Here is an 18,777-nt window from a genome sequence, read left to right on the forward strand (position 1 = left end):
TAGAGACAAATCTATTGACTGGAATCTCGTGCAAAATCACGCTTTCTCGATTCCTAACTTCATTTTCATTTTAGTCCCTAAGCAGTGTTGGTGAAAAGTTCAAAACACACACATTCGACAGCGATGGGATTAATGTTGACATACTATACTATACAATACATGTATTTATTTATTTGTAACGAGTTTTCTTACACGCCATTGACGGACTGCATTTGTCTTTCAAATGCAATCATAAGAAGTTCATTCTAAGGTTGGTTGGTTGGTTGGTTAGCTAATGGATTTAGATGGAAGGGGATACTCGGAGTTCTACAGGAACACGAGCGAGGAGCTTTTCATAAAGACCGTGATGGAGAGCACGGTAGGCATGCCCGCACCATCCATGGAGATGTTGGGGTTCAAGAATCTAGCACAAAATTTCCGAACGGACAGCGAGGAACTCTTCAAGAGTTGGCTCACTACCGGCGAGGCAAGCAACTAACAAAACTTTTTATTGCTTAAATCTTGTAGAAAAGAGTCAATCTCAACCAACGTGTAATTATGTGTCTTAAATATCACTCCATTCTTTCTTTCGACAGAACAACGGCTGCCATCCAGCAGGGATAGCACATCGCTCTAGACAGCCATCAAGAAGGTAAAAGATGTCCTGTCCTAACTTCATTCATTCCGTAACAGAATGTAAAACCATTTTACCTCAAAACTCAAATTTTACACAATCCTCAATCTATGCTGATGAAATTTAGTGTGAAGTTCAGGATATCAACTGAAATAGCAAATTTATCTAATCAAAGCACGGCAGCAATCCAGAAGAAGGTAAATGATGACGTAGTGAGTGTAGAGACCATACCTGTGCCTGCTGATTCTGCAGTCGATCTCAACACATCGAGGTACACTCAGTAACTACTGTCTTGGGTAGTCGGCCCATTTCACGTGTTGGATAACTGTGACTTCCTTTTCCATCAGGGCTGGAGTCGGGAAGGGAATGCAGGCTAGTAACCTGTTTTTGGCAAAGGTGAGAGATACTTGGTCTGAAAAAACTAATCAACTCCACATTTTTGTACTGAGCAGCACTTTCTTTACTCACGCGCAGGCATGGTTCCACAGCTCTCAACCTATGACTAGAAGTCGATCCTCTGAACTAAGGTACATGCTTGAATCGTAAACTTTGTTCAGAAAACAACATGATTTCAGTCTTCAGAGGCTCATATTAGTCCTTTCCAAATTCGTGAAGGAGGAGGTATGCTGCTATGCAACTATCACAAACACCAACTATAGGGAGCGAGGTAACTAATGAGGCATCTGCGACTGCAGTCAACAATTTCAAGCACGAAACCAAGGAAAAAAATGGATTTAGCAATGTTTCACCAATATACGAGAATCCCAATCAGTTGACTACATTCATGTCTCCATCTAATTCATCTTCCTCGGCTTTCAACAACCCTCAGGCAGGGTGTGTGGATAAGATTTCTTCAGTTGTGAACATGCTCAAGGGAACACTTGAGCGCAAGAAGCTCCACAACATGGCAGAGAAAGAGGAGAGTTCTTTCGAGTACTATAGTGCTGAAGAAGCTCTAGGCCATACTGGCTTGAATCAAGCCCAGGAAATTCGAGCATATAAAAGTCCAGGAACCTTTCAGAATGTACCAATGCTTGGAGTTGCAGAAACTGGAGTTTTACAGAAGATTGAGGAATCCTTAATGGAGGATATTATGAGCCCCACGAACCCAACCCCTATGTGGATGGTGTCCCGGGAGCCTTCTCAGAGCGAGTCATCAGTTGCTCCACCTATAATTTTGAATGGTTTTGTAGACATGTGCGATGAACCCTGCATCTCTGCACAAGCTCCCACAGTTTGCGAGAGTTCTAGGAATCAAAGGGGAATTGGAAGGAATCAAGATTTCAAAGAGCATACATATGACAACTCAAAAGACATCCAGAAGGTACTTTCACGATTCATGACTATCTTTTTATCCTCTGTCAAAGACATAAAATAGATATATTGAGTCTAGTGAATAGTTTTGATTCTGCAAAAGAACTCATAAGTTAAGCTTTACCTGGATTTTATGCATACAGCAGAAGCAGAAAGGAGGATTAATCCGATACGGATCTGTAACTTCAGCTGGTTCAGGTTAGTATTTGAAACCCATGATGAATGTGCTTCAGATGTATATTTCTACTCTCCTTGAGGGTATTAAAACTCAAACTAATAGTCGATTTCCGTGTTCTTTTCATCTACAAATTATAGTAAAATATAGTTTTCAGGAATCCTCATAAATCAAGCATTGTCATCACCACATTATTTCTGGCGCTCTGGCATTCATACCATTAACAGTATCTAACTCACCCATTTAATGCAGTGGACAGAGGAGATCCAACAAAGAAGCGTAGGGTGGAGCGATCACGAAAGTATGTACTACTTTATCCTGTCTTTGGAAATGCACACTCTCTCGATCATAGAGAATGGCATAGCATATACCAACCCATAGCATTATCGAGTTCAGTTTTATATCTGGATGCCTTAAGATCTAATTATCAAATCTCTCTGTGCACACATATGCTTCCTGAAGCACTTGAGTAGTATTCTTAAACTATTATTAATGATTTCAATATTAATTATCTTAGTAAGCAGTTAGTTCCAATATAAAGATTGAAATCAACATGATGTCAATTGGGATCAAAATAACTCCTCCAATCACTTGGTGTCAATCCAAACAAAAACAATAAATAGCATTCAATTTCCTAACATCACCATACGTTAACCCCCTTGTTGTAAGAGTTTCCATGTTTTCGCATTGTTATGCTTTCAAAACTCAAGTCAATTTTGCACTAATAAACACATATATATACACACATATGTGTGTATGTACTTTTGGATAATTAAGGATGGCAGAAGCAAAGGAAAGGAGTTCGACACCTGCAGTCCCCACAGACATGCAATCCATTTTGAAGAGATGTGAGAATCTTGAGAAGGAAGTCCGATCACTTAAACTGAACTTGTCATTTATGAATAGGTAAGAGGAAAGAAAGAAATAAACAAAACCATCTCCCAACTATCTGTGCTTCTCTAAATTAGATCATTCTTACTTTCTAACGCAAGCATGTTCTTTGCTTTTCATGATTATGAATTTCAGAAAGGATTCTGAGCAGACTAAGCAGATAGAAGAACTTCAGAAACAGAACCAGGAGTTGTCAGATGAGAAGGAACGACTTCTAGAAGAAATTGAGAGGATTATTGCAGATACTGGAAACATGTGACTGTTAATCATCATCACAACCGTTCACTGCTATAGCACTTCTAGCATATGTTTCTCATTGTCTGAAAAAACAATATTTTTCATAAGTATTTCCATTGTGCTATAGTGCACTGTCTAAATAATTAAGCAAAGATAAAATCAAGTAGTCCCTTAAATCTACTTGCACAAAATTCTCAATATTATACTCTCATAACATAATACTTTACATCTGTACAAAAAGTACTGTCCTTCGGGACAAGTCTACCTACAACAGCACAAGCGAACCAATTTGCTCACAATCACTTATACCGGTACATTAAGGTATACATAATTAAATCCCTTGGTGATGCAGATTTGCACCCATGAGTAGGACTCCAGGAAAATTGAGTGCACCCTATATCAATGATGTGCCTATGAAAGGCCAAGTCGTTTGACATATTGAATGGTGACCCAACTCATAAAGGAAAAATACATTACAAAGAAACAAGTGCGCTTTAGAAAAATCATACTTGGATGAAGAGAGGACATCCAATATTTAATGCGTCTGCGAATAACAGATGCTAGGGACGGGAGAAATCCAATCACGGTGACGGATAACAACGCCGTTATATAGCCACTTATGAGTCCAGCTAATAAATCCCACCTCCACAGTGTTACTGATCCCGAACTAAAAAATGAGGACTTCAATATCCTAGTAAACCTGGCATGGCAAAATAAATCATTTGAGTACAGAGAAAGAAAGGTAAATGAATTATTCTAAAATCACATCCAACTATGAAGTGTTTCTGTAAATATCTGTAATAATCATCCATGCATCTGATTAAGGTAAAGTAGCCAAACAAAAGGGAAGAATCAGACACGCTATTTGGGTCAAGAATATCAAGTTCATCTTTGACACGATTAAAGATATGATGTGCAATAAAAATTGGCATTAATTATTCATCTCCTGTCCAGCAACTACATGCACAAATTAGTTCCGGTTGGAAAACTTACTTATGCAGCAAATGGAAATAAAAGGAAAGAAAACAGAAAATATGCATAACAGTGCTGGAGTCTTGCCTAAAAATTCTCTTGGTTTACAATGTAACAGCCCTACTTAGGAACTAAAGAGATTGTTAACTGGGAATAATTGAACGCATTCTAATCATCATGCATGAAACTGATGACAATCTTTCATTTTAACGAATATCTGAGTTATAAAGAATTCAAATATAAAATCATTTGCAAAACTGCTTCCTTTAGCATATAAACGAGTAAAAGCCTTGGTGGAGTGAGAAATAGTCTATAAGAAGCTTCAGCATGTAAAGTCACAAATTGCTGAACCAGAACAACTGCCTGCTGAAACTTCAGTTAAGACTCTAGTCAATATATCAAAATAAAATACATAAAATGATAAGGCAGGAGGCACCAAGTAATCTTATATCCAAATCATTGAAATTCAATTAACCACAACCTTTGAGTATCACAACAATTTTTCACTACAAATTTATTGATTCTAAATGAATTTATGATCATCAAGAAAAAAAAAAAAACAGGAAAGAAAAAATAAGTAGAATAAAAGAAAAGTAACATAAAATAAAATAAAAATTCATACTACTCACAGGATAGAACATCGCTTGAGCATTTCAGCAGTAGAAGGATTCTCAGCTTGGCAATTAAACAAACCTTTGTAGTTTATGTTTACTTTAGAAGTTCCTAGTGTGTACCAACACTCATATGTTTCATTTACCTGGGTAGGCAAACACAAAAAGGATGTGTAACACATTTAGAAGAAGGATAGTCTCCTAAAGTCAGTAAACAGCAAGATCAAATGAAATTCCTGTCTCAATGCCAAAGATCATGCCTACAGTGACCACCTTAAATTTATCTTTGGCTAACCATGCAACACCAAAACTGGGTCGACAGTTGTTCGGAAGGGCTTCATCTGGGGCCTCAGCATGTGCAAACCTTGCCTGGCCCGCATGATCTATGTATTCAACCTGCCAGCTGAAATCAAATTATTTGTGCAACCCAAAATTTGAAGAAACCTTAAAAATTACAAAGGACATCTAGATAATATAGAATGTATGTTTATAAGCCCAACAAGAACATGCAATCAGCAGTTAAAAGCACTATTGATTGGTGATGTAGTTTTGCAGGATGTTATAGATGAAAAAGGTAAGTTCTACATGATAAGACAGAAGTCTTCTGTCATACCGGATCAGGATTACCGCTTTATTGTCATAAAAATATTTCCACAAACAATTCATTCCGGGTACAAATTTTAGTAATAGTTAAATGTAGTGACTAGGAAGGGCATCCGAATGCATTTATAGTCAAGTTACTTGAAGTTGCGAACATCAAAAACGAATGCTTGTTTCAGTGTGAAATTCTTCATGTTCATACCAACAGCCAATTTTAAAATATACATAAGAATCTTGTAGTAAATAATCTTCCACAATTCCGTAAAAATGTAATCCCAAGCAAGAATTCAGTAAAAACCAGGCCATATAAAGGATTATTTTCTATTTTCTATTAAAAAGAAGTGCAGGAATCACCTTAAATACAGATGCCCAGTAATAGTCGTAATGGCATCGATATCTTTTCCTGTCCAATGGATAGAACACATTCTTGGCTTTGTAATTTAGAAGGCCTAATTCACAGACCTTGGATGACCTTAAATCAACACCTGCAAAAACATCAATTATAGTACCGTTAGCCAGGGTAGTACAATAACTCATTGCTAGAGATAACAGATACCTTTTGTTGATATGAACCACTAGTTTGGCGATTATACAACATCATCTATAGCTATATTTGCTTAAAATCTGGCCAAAATGGTTGATTCAGAGAAATTTCAAACATGAGGATAAAATGTCACAACATTCAATCATTTGTCAAGTTGGTTTCAAATTAAGATTTCATAAATTGCATTAAATAAATATGTCTATGCTTTATGGGGAAAAGACTTGTTAAGTAACCAAATAACGAAAATTTAAAATCACCAAAACCATCCAAGCATGCACAAAAATTTTGCATTCATTCATTAAACAGAAAATTAATGATAAATATCAATTCATCATTTCACAAAAAAAAATGGATTATACATCACAAGTTCTAAAAACAAAGCTACAGATTGGGATAATTCTGCTGGTTCAAACAAGGTTAAAGCTTTCTAGAACCAATTTATTAGCCACAGATACAAATTCCTCAAACCCACATTCAAAGTTCGAAACCGAAGCTTTCATATTTCCTCTACCATGACTCGATAACCACCAGAAAAATTCATCTCAGTTTCGAATCATCAAGGAAATCGCATACATACAAGCAAAAGCCAAGTACTCTACACCTCAGACGAATACAATCACACCGGAAGACTCACTGCTTGAAACTATTCGGCAACGCGAGTGAACAGAAATCGGGCTCCAAAACGATAAATTTCCAACCAAAAGAGCTGTATACAGCGTCGCAAAGAAAATTAAAAGGAAAACTAATAGAGAGGAGAGGACGGCAAAACAGGAACGGAAAAGCATGCGACGAAGACTATTCCTATTGCCCTTATTTCTCGGCTCGTTGATCTCCGGGGAATCCATGGGAGTCTGCTCCTCCCTACAGAATATTGCGATTATTCGGCCGCCGAGTCCCCGTCACCGGAGATCCATCCCGGCGTCAGAGTGTCTGTGGACTCTTGCGTTTGGGGGAAGCCGAAAGGGAAACGATTACTATTTTAATTTTAATCAAAATATAATCGGCAAAAGCCTGGAAAGAGCCTTTTGAATTGGACCGGACTGGACCGGCAAAGTCACAATTCAATCTATAAAAAAATATCAATGGTATTGGTACGTACGTGGCTGTGGCTGTGGCTGTGGCTGTGGCTGTGGGATTGGATTAGGAAGAAAAAAAAAAAAAAAAAACGGAAGTCCAACCACAGCAACAATTTCATCTTCCATCAATCATATAATAAAAAAAAATGAGATGTCTTTTTAATTTCTCCAATTGCCATTAGTCCCACTTCTTCGGGTGTGCTCTTTTGGTCACAAACAAAAGGCTAGATTGAACTATCTGATAAATGTTCATCGGCAACCATTTATATCTATTAATCATCACTTTAATCATTGTTCATTCATTCATTATTATTAGTATTATTTTTTTTACAAATATATATATATATATATATTAGAATTAGAGTATTAATTAGAGGAATCAAGAGTGAATTTGAATTTAAAGAAAGGAGGGTCCAATCTAACCATTAAAAGCACAGCCCCCGTTGGGTTGCAAAACAATTCCAAGTAAAAGAAGGCAAAGCAATTGTAAGAATCAAATATAGCAATAATCTTTACAAGACAATTCAGCCAAAAGACGTAAATGTATTTTGTCACTCCTTGATAAGCTAAAATGAATCTCAGTCTATTACCGATGCGACCCAACAATTTGGCCGCACGTAAAACCTAAAAGCAGATAAAAATGGCCGTGTTGGGGCTGGGGCTGTTGCCGGGATCAAACCTATCCTGAATCCCTCTTCTGCGTCTGAAATATACTGACAGTGTATGCTCAGGAAACAAGTAGAGACCATTGTAGAAAAACTTAAACATGGCGAAAGCCAACACATTGTCAGATAACTGTATAGTAAAACAATGGTTAACAGAGATATCAATCGAATACTTCGTTGAATTCTTCTACTTTACTTCATTCATCGTTCAAAAACTGATACTTGTGACAAAGAATTAAAATTGCACCATCTGTTGTTTCAGGATACAGAGTAGAGAGAGTTCTCAAAGATACATCTCTAATTGTTAAAAAGTGATTGGGCTGCCATCTAAAGCAATCAGTTTACGCGAAGATCAAGGAACAGTATACTTGAAAAGAGAGAGCCTACGGAAACTTTTCTCCATTTACATGTTCTTTTTAAATAAATCGGCAATTGGTATGACATCTGAAATGGTCTTACTTCAAAGAGATGGAAGCAGGTTCGTGCCAAGTACACAAAAATGAAATATCATGAGAAAATGCTGCGCACCTGTATGGCTTTGATCAATATATCTCATCATCTGGGATATCTGGCGTCAAGAACTTTTTGGGATCCTTACTGATCTCCACATAATCAAACATTGATGACTTAACCTTTTCAGGAACTGGTATGAGTGGGATAATGCTATCTCCATCAATGACGGCATCAATAATGCCATACTCAACTGCTTCCATTGGGGACATGTACCGATCTCTATCAATATCTTTCTCAACCTGTTCAAACGGTCTTCCCGTGAAATCGGATATAATTTTGGTGACATTTGTTTTGTTATGCATGACTTCTCGTGCCTGAATTTCCACATCTATAGCCTGTCCACTAGCACCCCCAAGTGGTTGGTGAATCATAATTCGAGTATTAGGCATCGCAAGGCGTTTTCCCTTGGCACCACCGCCAAGAATGATGGATGCTGTAGATGCTGATATGCCCAGTGCAACTGTCGAGACATCAGCCCTCACTAGCCGCACAACATCAAAGATGGCCATCGTAGCACTTAAAAGCCCAAAAAAGGAAAAAATAAATAAAAATCCTTATAACCACTATCATGATGAAGAAAATTTACAACGTAGAAAAGATGTATAAAGACTGTTGTTTCCATGTCCACCTTTCTTTCTCGTTTCACAATAACTAACAGCGAAGGTAATTAGCCAAAGGATTTAAACCAAACAGGTTAGGGCAAAAATATAACCAATTAAGCATTCAAGCTTCAACACTGCACACCATATAAGGCCCATGTTCACTAACACTGTTCACAGAGTATCATTGAGTCGAATATGAGCAATAACCCCTGCAAAATTCAATTCAAATACACTAATGTTCTTAAGATCGAAATTATGCATCTGTTTTCAATAGAAAGAGAAGTAGCATAGTCGTTAACCACTCAATTAAGCATTTAAGTTGACCATGATTTCCAAGTAACCATTTTTACCATCTGCGTTGGTTGAGCTCAACTTTAATTTTGTTCACACATGCTTATCATAGCCAAGATACTAATTTTTGCGACATGATTTCATTCCTTCTGTGTTGAAAGGAAACATCCAATAGCCAAACTGAGGTTTGGACATTATCTATACACACCCAAAAAGAATTATTTGTTTGGGTTTTATACAATTAAATTAAAATTGCTTCACATTACTTTGCCATGTATCCCAAGCAACTATGAAAACTTGCAGATGATGGAACTAAGATTCAAATTTGAATTTAAGTTAAAATCAATTCATATGACACGAACGCACCTAAGTGAGCCTCCCGGAGAATTGACGAAGAGGCGAATATCTTTAGTGGAGTCCTGCGCATCCAACAAAAGCAACTGACTAATAATGGCATCAGCAACAAAATCATCGATGCTATTCCCCAAAAACACAATCCTCTCCTTGAGCAATAATCCCATGACATCGGCCTCGGCTCCACGCATAGCCGTGGCAGGCGTCTGCGGCGAAGAAGCGGAGAGGTGGAAAAGTAGGGATTCAGCCAATTTCGGGGAGGAAATAGTAGGGCCGTCGACGGAATTGACGGAGCAATTGAACGTAGAAGCTAGGTTTTTCTTACTGTTAAGAAAGAGGCAGGAGGGAGATGAAGGTTTGAGGACGGAGGGGCGGCGGACAGCAGGGGAAGAGCGGTGGCTGAGAGGCGCAGAGAAGGTAAGAGTATCCATGGCGAGTCGACGGAGGAACTGTGGGAAGATTAGGCGACAAAGAAAACATATATGTTGTTGCACAGCAAATTTGAAGCCCAATGTATTGGGCTTTTGCTTTGCAAACACAAATAAATATCGGAAGGTAATGAATATAATACTATTGATTAGCTACTTTTTAAAATATTTAAATTCCAATATCATTTGATTTCTTTATACATATATTTATTGGCTACTTTTTAAAAATATACTGTATTATTTAATAACTATTAAATTAGTTGCTTTTAAAAATCATTAATTGGTTATATTATATGTTGAGTATATATATACATATAATGCATTGAAATTATGAATGACTAAAATAGTTTGGTAATATTTAATTAGATAAATAAATTTTAGCAGAGACCATTTGTAATGAATTATTCTATAGCAGAACAAGCAGCAACCTTTATTGTTTTTTTTTTTTTTTTTATAACATGAACCCGCAGCCGTTATCCGAGAGTGTACACTCAGTAAACCAAGCCGCAGATTTATTGTTATTATATTTAGATTAGATTGATTTTGCATAAAAGGTATCATTCTATTAACGAGTAATGATAATTAAACAGTAATTACAAATTTGGGGAACAAAGACAAATGTATATATATATATATAGATATAATATGCGTTAGCTCATCCCTACAACACTAGCTAGCGCACATCAATATATCAAAATCACCCTAATAATAATAATCCAACTGCTGTTAAAAACAAGCATACACTAGAGTTTACACTAACCTTCTTCATTTTCGTCGTCAGCATCGTCCGCAGCTAGAAGATGACTCAGAGCAACCCTCGACTTCTTAGTTTCCCTCTGGCTTTCTTCAGCATCCTCCTCTGCACCCCGTCTCTTCACGCTTCCTGGTTCATCCTTCCCTTCCTCGTGTCCCTGCAAACTCTCATTATCTTCCATCTTCAACCCTTCTTCTTCACTCTTCTCGCTTTTCTCATTACCATTTTCAACGACCTTGTCTGACACTGACTTGTATTCAGCTAACAGCTTACGGATGTCTTCACTGCTGGCAAGATCAACGGCGCTTTTCCCCGCCTTGTTCTGAGAATCCCCACTAGCACCTTTCCTTAGTAAATACTTGATGAGTTCTTGGTTGGATCCTTGTGCAGCATAGTGAAGGGCAGTCATGCCCTTCCGGTTGGTGGACTTGATGGAGACTCCTGCCGCCACGAGGATCTGGATAACTTCTAGATGACCCTTTTGAGCAGCAAAGTGGATTGCGCCCATGTCATCCATTGCAGCAGCGCTGGCTTCAGCCTTGTTCTTGCACAGATAGTTTGCCACTTCTGCGTGCCCTGACCATGCTGCTAGATGCAGTCTATAATTCAATGACGCTTAAGGAAATAATATACCATAAAGACTTGAAGTAGAAGAGAGCTGTGAAACCAGCTTTGAACATAGTTCTCTATGGGGCATGTCATGATCCCCACAAGCACCAATCCACTGCCACTGAGTCCTAATGTAGAAATATTCGAATTGCTTACACACATGTTAGATTTTATTAAAGAAACATAAAATTATTGTTACTGTATAGAACTTGTGCACACTCCTCTTAGTAAACATTCTAAATGATACAAACATTACATTTATTATATAATAATGTATGTCGCGGGCTTCAAGAATGACATGCTCTTCACACATACAACATTGGCGCAGATAGAAGTATATCCTATCTTTAACCATATACTCCCTCCGTCCCATGTAACATGGGTCTATTACCGTAGACACGAGAATTTAGGTAAAATATAATCAATAAGCAATTAAGAAATGTATTAGTAAAAATAATTATAGATTAAGATTAAGATAACTAAATAGTTTAATTAAGATTAAAAAAAATTTAAATTTTAAATTTTAAAATATGATTAAAGTGTATAATTAATTTTCCAAAAAAGGAAAGGACAAATTATGTGGGACGGACGAAAATAGAAAATAGGGACAAATTATGTGGGACGGAGGGAGTATATCTTATTGTATTGTTAGCCATATAACTCTCAAGTTCTTCAAGAACCGACTCGAGGCAACAATAAATTAACCTGGCTTATGCCAAAAAATTCAAGATGAATTGCATTCAAGCTCATACCCTATAGTGCAAAAAGACAATTTCAAGGACAAGATGTATCATAATCGTAGGAAAGATACCATGACCTTTTCAGAAGTAAGGCGTCAAAACTGTCAATGAAATATATACACATGTTATTACCAGATAAATGCTACTAATAATGAAGAATATCTCCTCAACAACGTCTCTCTTTACTTACGTTTTCAACTTTTTTTAGTCATACAAACTCTCTCTAAATAAATCCAATACCTATTTCTCAAGCACTATTTTCTATTCAAAAATCAAATACAAAATAACTAACTTTTTTACTACTACCAAAGCTCCAGAAAACATATGTAAAAGCACATGTTGACACCGCTAACTTGTTCATCATTCTTTATCCTACGCAAAAATTTCCGGTAAAAAAGATGCTACATAAAAACTTAAAGAGCTTCGTAAAACAGCGGAAAATATCTCCATGTATTTCAATTATTGGTTTGAGCTGATCTAGAAATCAAAACCTAAAACCAAATACGAAATCAAACCTCCAAATAACAACAGCAACAATAATAATAAAAGGACTAGCACACTTTGTACCAGTCAAATTGGGGGAATAATTATAAGTAGAGAGGATACGGAGTGCGAGAGTGCCTGTCGCGTGAGTTGACGGCGAGTGGATTGGCGGCGCATATGGCCTGCACCGCCTTCAGGTCGCCGGATCTCGCCGCGGTGTGAAGTTGTTCGCTTACGGAATTGGCGCTCGCTGCTGACGGCTTCTTCCCCATTCCGAGTTGGAGCAGTTGAGAGTGCAGTGATAGTCCTTCCACAGGCCACACCACTGCGGTAAATATCGCGAGGAGGCAGAATCGGGGATTTCCTTTTTACTGAAAGAACATGAGTCGCATGTGTGTTTCCAACGATTTCAAATAGAATTGACGCTTTTGTAGGACGGCGTCGGCATGGCAAAGTCCAGCCCAGAATTGGCCCATCTAATATGAATAAATAGCTGGGCATTGTCAGTGTCACTTGCAAGGCTCTTTTGCTTTGAGATGATATTGTTTGTACTATATATCCAATTCTTTCACTCACAAATCTCAAATCAAACCCAATCAAAACTTTATTTTTCCATATTATACTCCAAATTTCGAAATCTTTTACTATTAATTTTAATTTCAAAAATTTTGCAAACAGATCTTTCTCTTATACCCCGGGAATGGTTGAATGTCCAAATCCCAAAATCAATACCCGAATGATTTTATCAAATGAAATACAACCAAATTAATTGTACCCAGCCAAGTTGGAATGTGTTTGAGTAAGAAAGGACACATGAACTTGTAACCCGTTTTGGTGAGTGGCTTCCAGCAATCTCATCCAAGGTGGTTTGAATAATCAATACATACTAACTAACTAACTAACTAACTAATTCAGATATCAATCAATTAGCAGCAGCAGCAGCAATCTAGTGGGATCATAGTAAACAACACGGTAGCACTAATAATGTTACTATTTATTATATTCTATTAATATATCATTAAATATCATATCCGTCCGTATACCATATTCTACCAAAAGTGTAGGGTTTGATTTTGAAATTGCTTCTATTTTGGAACCTGCCTGCTTCTACCATATCTCAAGTGCATCTTTGTTGAATTTTAAATTATGATTCAGCACCTAATCTTAATGCTGAAGAGAGAATTTTGATGATTATAGTGACATTAATTAATTAATTAAAATCAAACCCCACAGAGATGAGAATCATTTCGAGTCGTAATTCTCTGCAAAATCAAACAGCAGCACAGCACAGGAGATTGCCATTAGAATAAACATATTGAGAGAGAGAGAGAGAGAGAGAGAGCCTGCTTCAGACAATGACCAGTTAAAAAGAAGCAGCAGCAGCAGCACACATTTTTTCACAAACTCTACACACACTTGGATGGGATCAATAAGATGAAAGCTACTCTGCTTAACAAAGCTAACAAGTAAGTACACAAAGCAGCAGTCAAACAAGGCTATAAATTAGAACACAAACTGACCTTTCCCTAGATAAGAGATCCAATCAAGCACCCAACCCAATCATTTTCATCCATCGATCAAAGTTTCACCCTCTCGAGATGCCTGATTGATGACCGGAAGATCAGAACTAACCACAAACCTCAGCCATCTCTTCTTCTCACAGTGTACGATGCAGGGGTGCAGGACAAAGCCCATCATTACAGCGACGAGGCTTACTACCATCACTTTCAGGGATGACAATGCCAGGACAACGCAGATCAATATTGTCGGGGGGACACACATTAAGGTCACCCCAATTGTCCCCATTGGAATCTTGTAAGGCCTTGGGACTTCAGGGGCTATGATCCTGAGGCGGATAAATGCCACAAATTCAAGTATCATTCCGAAGCAGTACAGAAAATTTTCAGCAGCAACAATCTCTTGGAAGCTAAGCCATGAAAGCAAAAGCACACCCGATGCTGAGAATAGGATCCCAACAAGAGGCGTTCCATGGCGTGATCTCCTTGCGAAAAATTCTGGGAGCATCCCCCGTTCTGCCATGCCAAGAAGCTGAAATGAGTCGCTGCTCATTTCTGCCACAAACATTCCCATGTTGGACATGGCAGCAGCACCCTGAATCCACCACCTTAGCCAAACCCCACCAAGGATTTTCGCCACGTCCGAAAAGTATCCATCAGTCCACAGGTCACGGTGCAGGGGAATTGCTCCAGTCCCTGTTAAAAGGGGGAAGAAGTACCCAAGGACCACAAGGATCAATGCATAGAACAATGCCTTGGGAAGAGTTTTCTTTGGGTTATCCACTTCTCCCGCCAAAGTACTTATCGAGTCCCAATAATTAAGGTTCCAAAAGAGTGTGTTCAAATACAAATTCCAATCTATATTGTGAAGGTCCGATGCCAACCACCTCTCAGGCCTCAGCTTGGGGATTGAAATGAATCCCATGACAATGAAAGGGAGAATGGAGAAAACGCCAAGAAGCACAGCTACCCACCCCACAATTGTCAACCCTCTGTAATTCATGTAGGTCAGGACAATTGTTAAAGCAAGCACAGCAATGACCCTCGGCAGACCGCCACCTAAAGCAGGAATGCCTGATTTTAAATAGTCCAAAAATAGCACCGGATACAGGGCGTTGTCGATGACTCCACTCAGCCACTTCATCCAACCCTGCTGAAACCCCCAGAAAGGCCCCAATGCCGACGAGACCCAAACCACGTAACCACCATTCTCAGGAAACATCGTCCCCATCTCAGCAGTTATTAAGGCCTCAGGTATACTCCATATCAATGGGAACAGCAGAAATCCGGCCAGAGCAAGAAGAGGACCAGCAGCCTTGACGCTGTCCTCAACGCCAAACGGCCCCCCTGACACCTCATAAAAAATGAGGAAGATGAGGGGCAACACCGAGATTTTCTTACCATGATTTGTGCTAGGCGTAGGAGCTTCCCTAATCCCAATATACTCGGAGCCATTGTACTCCCCCATTGCTATGGAAGTTTGCCTACTTGCTGGTCCCCTCAATTTCTGCATTTCATCCACAGTTGAGATACAAAAATTGAACAACAAACAAACAGTATATGATGCAGCATTGATTTAGTTAATTATTCTATAAAGAGGGAAAAACATGTTATGATTGTGATTAAAGCATCAGTCCTGACTGAGGAATTCAACATAGTATGACTGTATGAGATAACCATCTAATGACCCAAAAGTCAAGCGTTTTTGTAATGTAGAAACTTTTATCTGCTTCGTATTAATTAATCATCACTATCCGAATCTGTAAGAGAATCAAACCTTCACAGATCACAAAAGGCTATGCAACTGGTAAACCCAAAACCTCAAGACCCAATCCATTATCATCCATGACAAGTTGTCGGTCAACCAAATAAACTACAGCTAAGATCCAGAACTCTAAGATCAAAATACACCAATATATATATATATAGAGAGAGAGAGAGAGAGAGAGCGCAACACGCAAAGAAACGGAGATCGTGGAGACAGAGATAGACCATGAAATTGAAGGAATCAAGCTGCCGAGGCTCTGGGCTCCACGAAGAGCCATTCCTCCACGGAGCGGAAGCTCCACGGAAATTGGGGATTCTCCGAATGGACTTGTATTCTACAAGCCCATTCAGATTTCATTCACTCACTACGCAATTTTAATAATGATTTATTAACAAAGAATTAGGCGCAGCGCACCGCGACTTAACTGATTGAATTAAATATGCTCTCCCATACCATATATATTTCTGGTTTAATTTATAGCAGTAATAAATCTTTACTTCTAAATCACTATTATTAATTATAATTTTCATATTATTTTATAATAATAATAATAGTTGATGGGCCCAAATAAAGGCCCATAATGAATGGTGGTATTCACGCGCGGTTTGCCTTTGGAAATGATGCGCATGACATCCAAGAATTATGAGCGCCAATTTAATACTGCTTTTCTTTAAAAAAAATTACAAATAATAGTAATGTAAGTAGAATTAAATATATATTAATCAACAACAAGTATTTTTTTTTATCAAATTCGCGTGGAATAAACAAAAATAATACGAAAATATTTTTTATTGGTGTAGTATATCATTTAAACCATGTCCTTTTGTTCTTTCACTATTTATTTAATTATTGAAAATACACTAATCCAATATTTATTTTTACATAAAAGTTAACACCCGATATTTACAGTTTGAGATTTATAATTATAAAGGAAAACAATATTAATATCAGTAGTAGTTGTAGCAGAAGTACTTTAGGATTCAATGATTGTGAGGACATTCATTAGTTAAGAAAAATGAGACAGAGAGACAAAAGTGGCCATTCTTCGATTCATTAGTATGACCATCACCAAACATTGCTAATCATTTTATTTTGGATAATTTAAATTTATGATATACTATATTTTAGTTTAATTGCATTATGTAAGTATTTTATTGTTCCAAAAAAATATATATATAGTAATATACTATACATATAAGTATGCAATAATATAAATATACAAAAGTCAGACAAATTTACAAAAAATATATAATTGTTCTCAATAAAAAGATATAAAAAAAATATTATATCCAACTAAAAACGACAAATTCAACATCATATGCATATTTTCGTATATACACGCTGGCATTATATATAATATAATAATAGTATAATATTCACGTGATAATTATTAGAATAAATAATAATAAAAAGATTAAGCAGCTTCTACTAATGATGAATAAAATCCATCTTTACATTATTAAAATAATAAAATCATATTATATGATATATATTCATCACACACACAATGTAGTGTAATATTATGGTGGTATTTACAAATTCACTATTTGTCTCTTAATTTGAAGTATTTGTATATGAAGTACGAAAAAACACTTTTTTATATTAATATTACTTTGTTATTTTACTCAAGAAATCTTAACATATTTTTTTTAAAAAAAAATTAAAATATCAAAAATATTTATTATTTTTATATTATCTATTACATTTTATATAAAAAATAATAAAAATAAAAATAAAAAAATACAAGCCCACCATAACTTATGTGAAGGAATATAATATATACTAGAAAAAATGTTGGTAAAAATGAGCGGGACGGACAAACAGGCCAAGCGGCATGGAATTCAAATAAATAATTAATGAAGGAATGATTTATCTAGCTACAGCCCTGCCTCGTGGAATTGTAATGAATGAATGAATGAAAGGAGTTAGTTAATGATTAATACCTGTTGCTGTTGGGGGTGAGTGTGAGAGTGTGGCGGAGGAGACGTCAGCTGCGGCGGTTTCGAAGCATCAGTAACTGCAGGAACCGCACCGGCCGATTGCACTGTTGCATCGGCGGCGGAGATCTCTATGGACGCCGCCGGCTCGCTCTTGGTAGTTTTCTCTGCAATTGGCATCATTTTAGCGCCTGCACTTTCCATCTATTATTGTTATTATCGCTTATCAGACGCAGAAGAAGAAGTGAAAGCAGAACAGTAGTTTAGGAAGTGAGAAGAAGAAGTGAAAGCAGAATAGTAGTTTAGGAAGTGAGAAGAAGTCGCGCCAAACTAGGCTATTAATCGCCTCTCCGAATTAAAAACACAGAAAAAAGAATACTGAAATGATATGATGTTATATGTAGTTAAGTTATACTGACATAGAGTAGAGTAGAGAGTAGAGAGAGACATGTAAATTAAAGAAGAAGAAGAAGAAGAAGAAATGATGCAGAATGAGTAGCGAATGGAAAAGAGAACATGTGTGCGATGCGAGTGAGTGCGTAGAATGATTAATTATATACTAATTAATTATTTATTTAATTTGTGTGAGTCAATTTTTGCATGCCTTAAAGTCAAATTTGGACTTTCATTTATTCACAAAGTTGTGGAGCTGATGGTATTTTCTGCACTCATACTGTCAATTACATTGGATCTGTTTTTTTGGTTAAAATCATGTTGTTTTACATATATATATATATATATATATAAAGTAAGTGATGGGCAACAATTGAAGTGAAATGATTCAATGAAATAAGTATGCGTATGCGTATGCGTGTGCGTGGGTAGAGACTGTAGTGGAAGTGTGTTGATTAAAGGGTGGGTTCCGCAAATTGCAACAATCAAACATAAATCAATAAACAGGGTGGTGTGGTCTAAAATGTAAAATGTAAAATTGTGATTGTTGTTTATAAATTAAAAAAAAAAAAAGAAACTAGTAGTACCAAGTTAATATTGCAAAAGGAAGCAGCAGCACTAGCACTGCACGCGTGTTGAAAATCGATTCTCATTATTTCAAAAAAGGAAGAAAGACTACTTCCCTAACCC

At 37.1% G+C, this 18,777-nt stretch overlaps 5 protein-coding genes across 12 annotated transcripts; 1 reads left to right on the top strand and 4 right to left on the bottom strand.

Moving 5' to 3' along the window:
- Positions 1-108: 108 nt before the first annotated feature.
- On the top strand, positions 109-3,258 carry LOC127243680 (protein CYCLOPS-like). Of its 3 annotated transcripts, XM_051263830.1 has the most exons (10): positions 109-466; positions 576-631; positions 753-884; positions 961-1,009; positions 1,088-1,140; positions 1,229-1,937; positions 2,071-2,125; positions 2,355-2,403; positions 2,880-3,008; positions 3,129-3,258. In XM_051263830.1, exons 1-10 carry the CDS (start codon positions 275-277, stop codon positions 3,250-3,252), a joined length of 1,548 nt encoding a protein of 515 aa, XP_051119787.1. In that variant the 5' UTR covers positions 109-274; the 3' UTR covers positions 3,253-3,258. The 3 variants fall into 3 exon arrangements, with proteins under 3 accessions (XP_051119787.1, XP_051119785.1, XP_051119786.1); XM_051263828.1 differs by having other exon boundaries at positions 961-1,140; XM_051263829.1 differs by having other exon boundaries at positions 961-1,140; positions 2,074-2,125.
- Positions 2,186-6,988, bottom strand: LOC127243683 (uncharacterized). 4 transcript variants are annotated; one of them, XM_051263840.1, is made up of 6 exons: positions 6,592-6,988; positions 5,768-5,898; positions 5,087-5,209; positions 4,832-4,959; positions 3,740-3,930; positions 2,186-2,229 (listed from the first exon to the last, which is right to left on the bottom strand). In XM_051263840.1, the coding sequence occupies exons 1-6, from the start codon at positions 6,800-6,802 to the stop codon at positions 2,201-2,203; spliced, it is 813 nt and encodes a 270-aa protein (XP_051119797.1). In that variant the 5' UTR covers positions 6,803-6,988; the 3' UTR covers positions 2,186-2,200. The 4 variants fall into 4 exon arrangements, with proteins under 4 accessions (XP_051119797.1, XP_051119796.1, XP_051119798.1 ...); XM_051263839.1 differs by lacking the exon at positions 2,186-2,229 and adding an exon at positions 2,981-3,313; XM_051263841.1 differs by lacking the exon at positions 2,186-2,229 and adding an exon at positions 3,430-3,641 and having other exon boundaries at positions 6,592-6,987.
- A 511-nt stretch (positions 6,989-7,499) lies between these two features.
- On the bottom strand, positions 7,500-9,940 carry LOC127243542 (ATP-dependent Clp protease proteolytic subunit 4, chloroplastic-like). The gene is made up of 3 exons (XM_051263629.1): positions 9,471-9,940; positions 8,227-8,727; positions 7,500-7,736 (listed from the first exon to the last, which is right to left on the bottom strand). Exons 1-2 carry the CDS (start codon positions 9,887-9,889, stop codon positions 8,241-8,243), a joined length of 906 nt encoding a protein of 301 aa, XP_051119586.1. The 5' UTR covers positions 9,890-9,940; the 3' UTR covers positions 7,500-7,736; positions 8,227-8,240.
- Positions 9,941-10,397: 457 nt separating this feature from the next.
- Positions 10,398-12,886, bottom strand: LOC127243293 (uncharacterized). Its single transcript, XM_051263243.1, has 2 exons — positions 12,596-12,886; positions 10,398-11,239 (listed from the first exon to the last, which is right to left on the bottom strand). Exons 1-2 carry the CDS (start codon positions 12,742-12,744, stop codon positions 10,642-10,644), a joined length of 747 nt encoding a protein of 248 aa, XP_051119200.1. The 5' UTR covers positions 12,745-12,886; the 3' UTR covers positions 10,398-10,641.
- Positions 12,887-13,704: 818 nt separating this feature from the next.
- Positions 13,705-18,049, bottom strand: LOC127243292 (probable polyamine transporter At1g31830). 3 transcript variants are annotated; one of them, XM_051263240.1, is made up of 2 exons: positions 17,701-18,049; positions 13,705-15,496 (listed from the first exon to the last, which is right to left on the bottom strand). In XM_051263240.1, exons 1-2 carry the CDS (start codon positions 17,896-17,898, stop codon positions 14,039-14,041), a joined length of 1,656 nt encoding a protein of 551 aa, XP_051119197.1. In that variant the 5' UTR covers positions 17,899-18,049; the 3' UTR covers positions 13,705-14,038. The 3 variants fall into 3 exon arrangements, with proteins under 3 accessions (XP_051119197.1, XP_051119198.1, XP_051119199.1); XM_051263241.1 differs by lacking the exon at positions 17,701-18,049 and adding an exon at positions 15,982-16,158; XM_051263242.1 differs by lacking the exon at positions 17,701-18,049 and adding an exon at positions 15,767-15,971.
- Positions 18,050-18,777: the final 728 nt, after the last annotated feature.

This window comes from Andrographis paniculata, unplaced genomic scaffold (genome assembly GCF_009805555.1).
Source record: "Andrographis paniculata isolate CXL003 unplaced genomic scaffold, ASM980555v1 Contig95END, whole genome shotgun sequence".
Taxonomy (NCBI): domain Eukaryota; kingdom Viridiplantae; phylum Streptophyta; class Magnoliopsida; order Lamiales; family Acanthaceae; genus Andrographis; species Andrographis paniculata.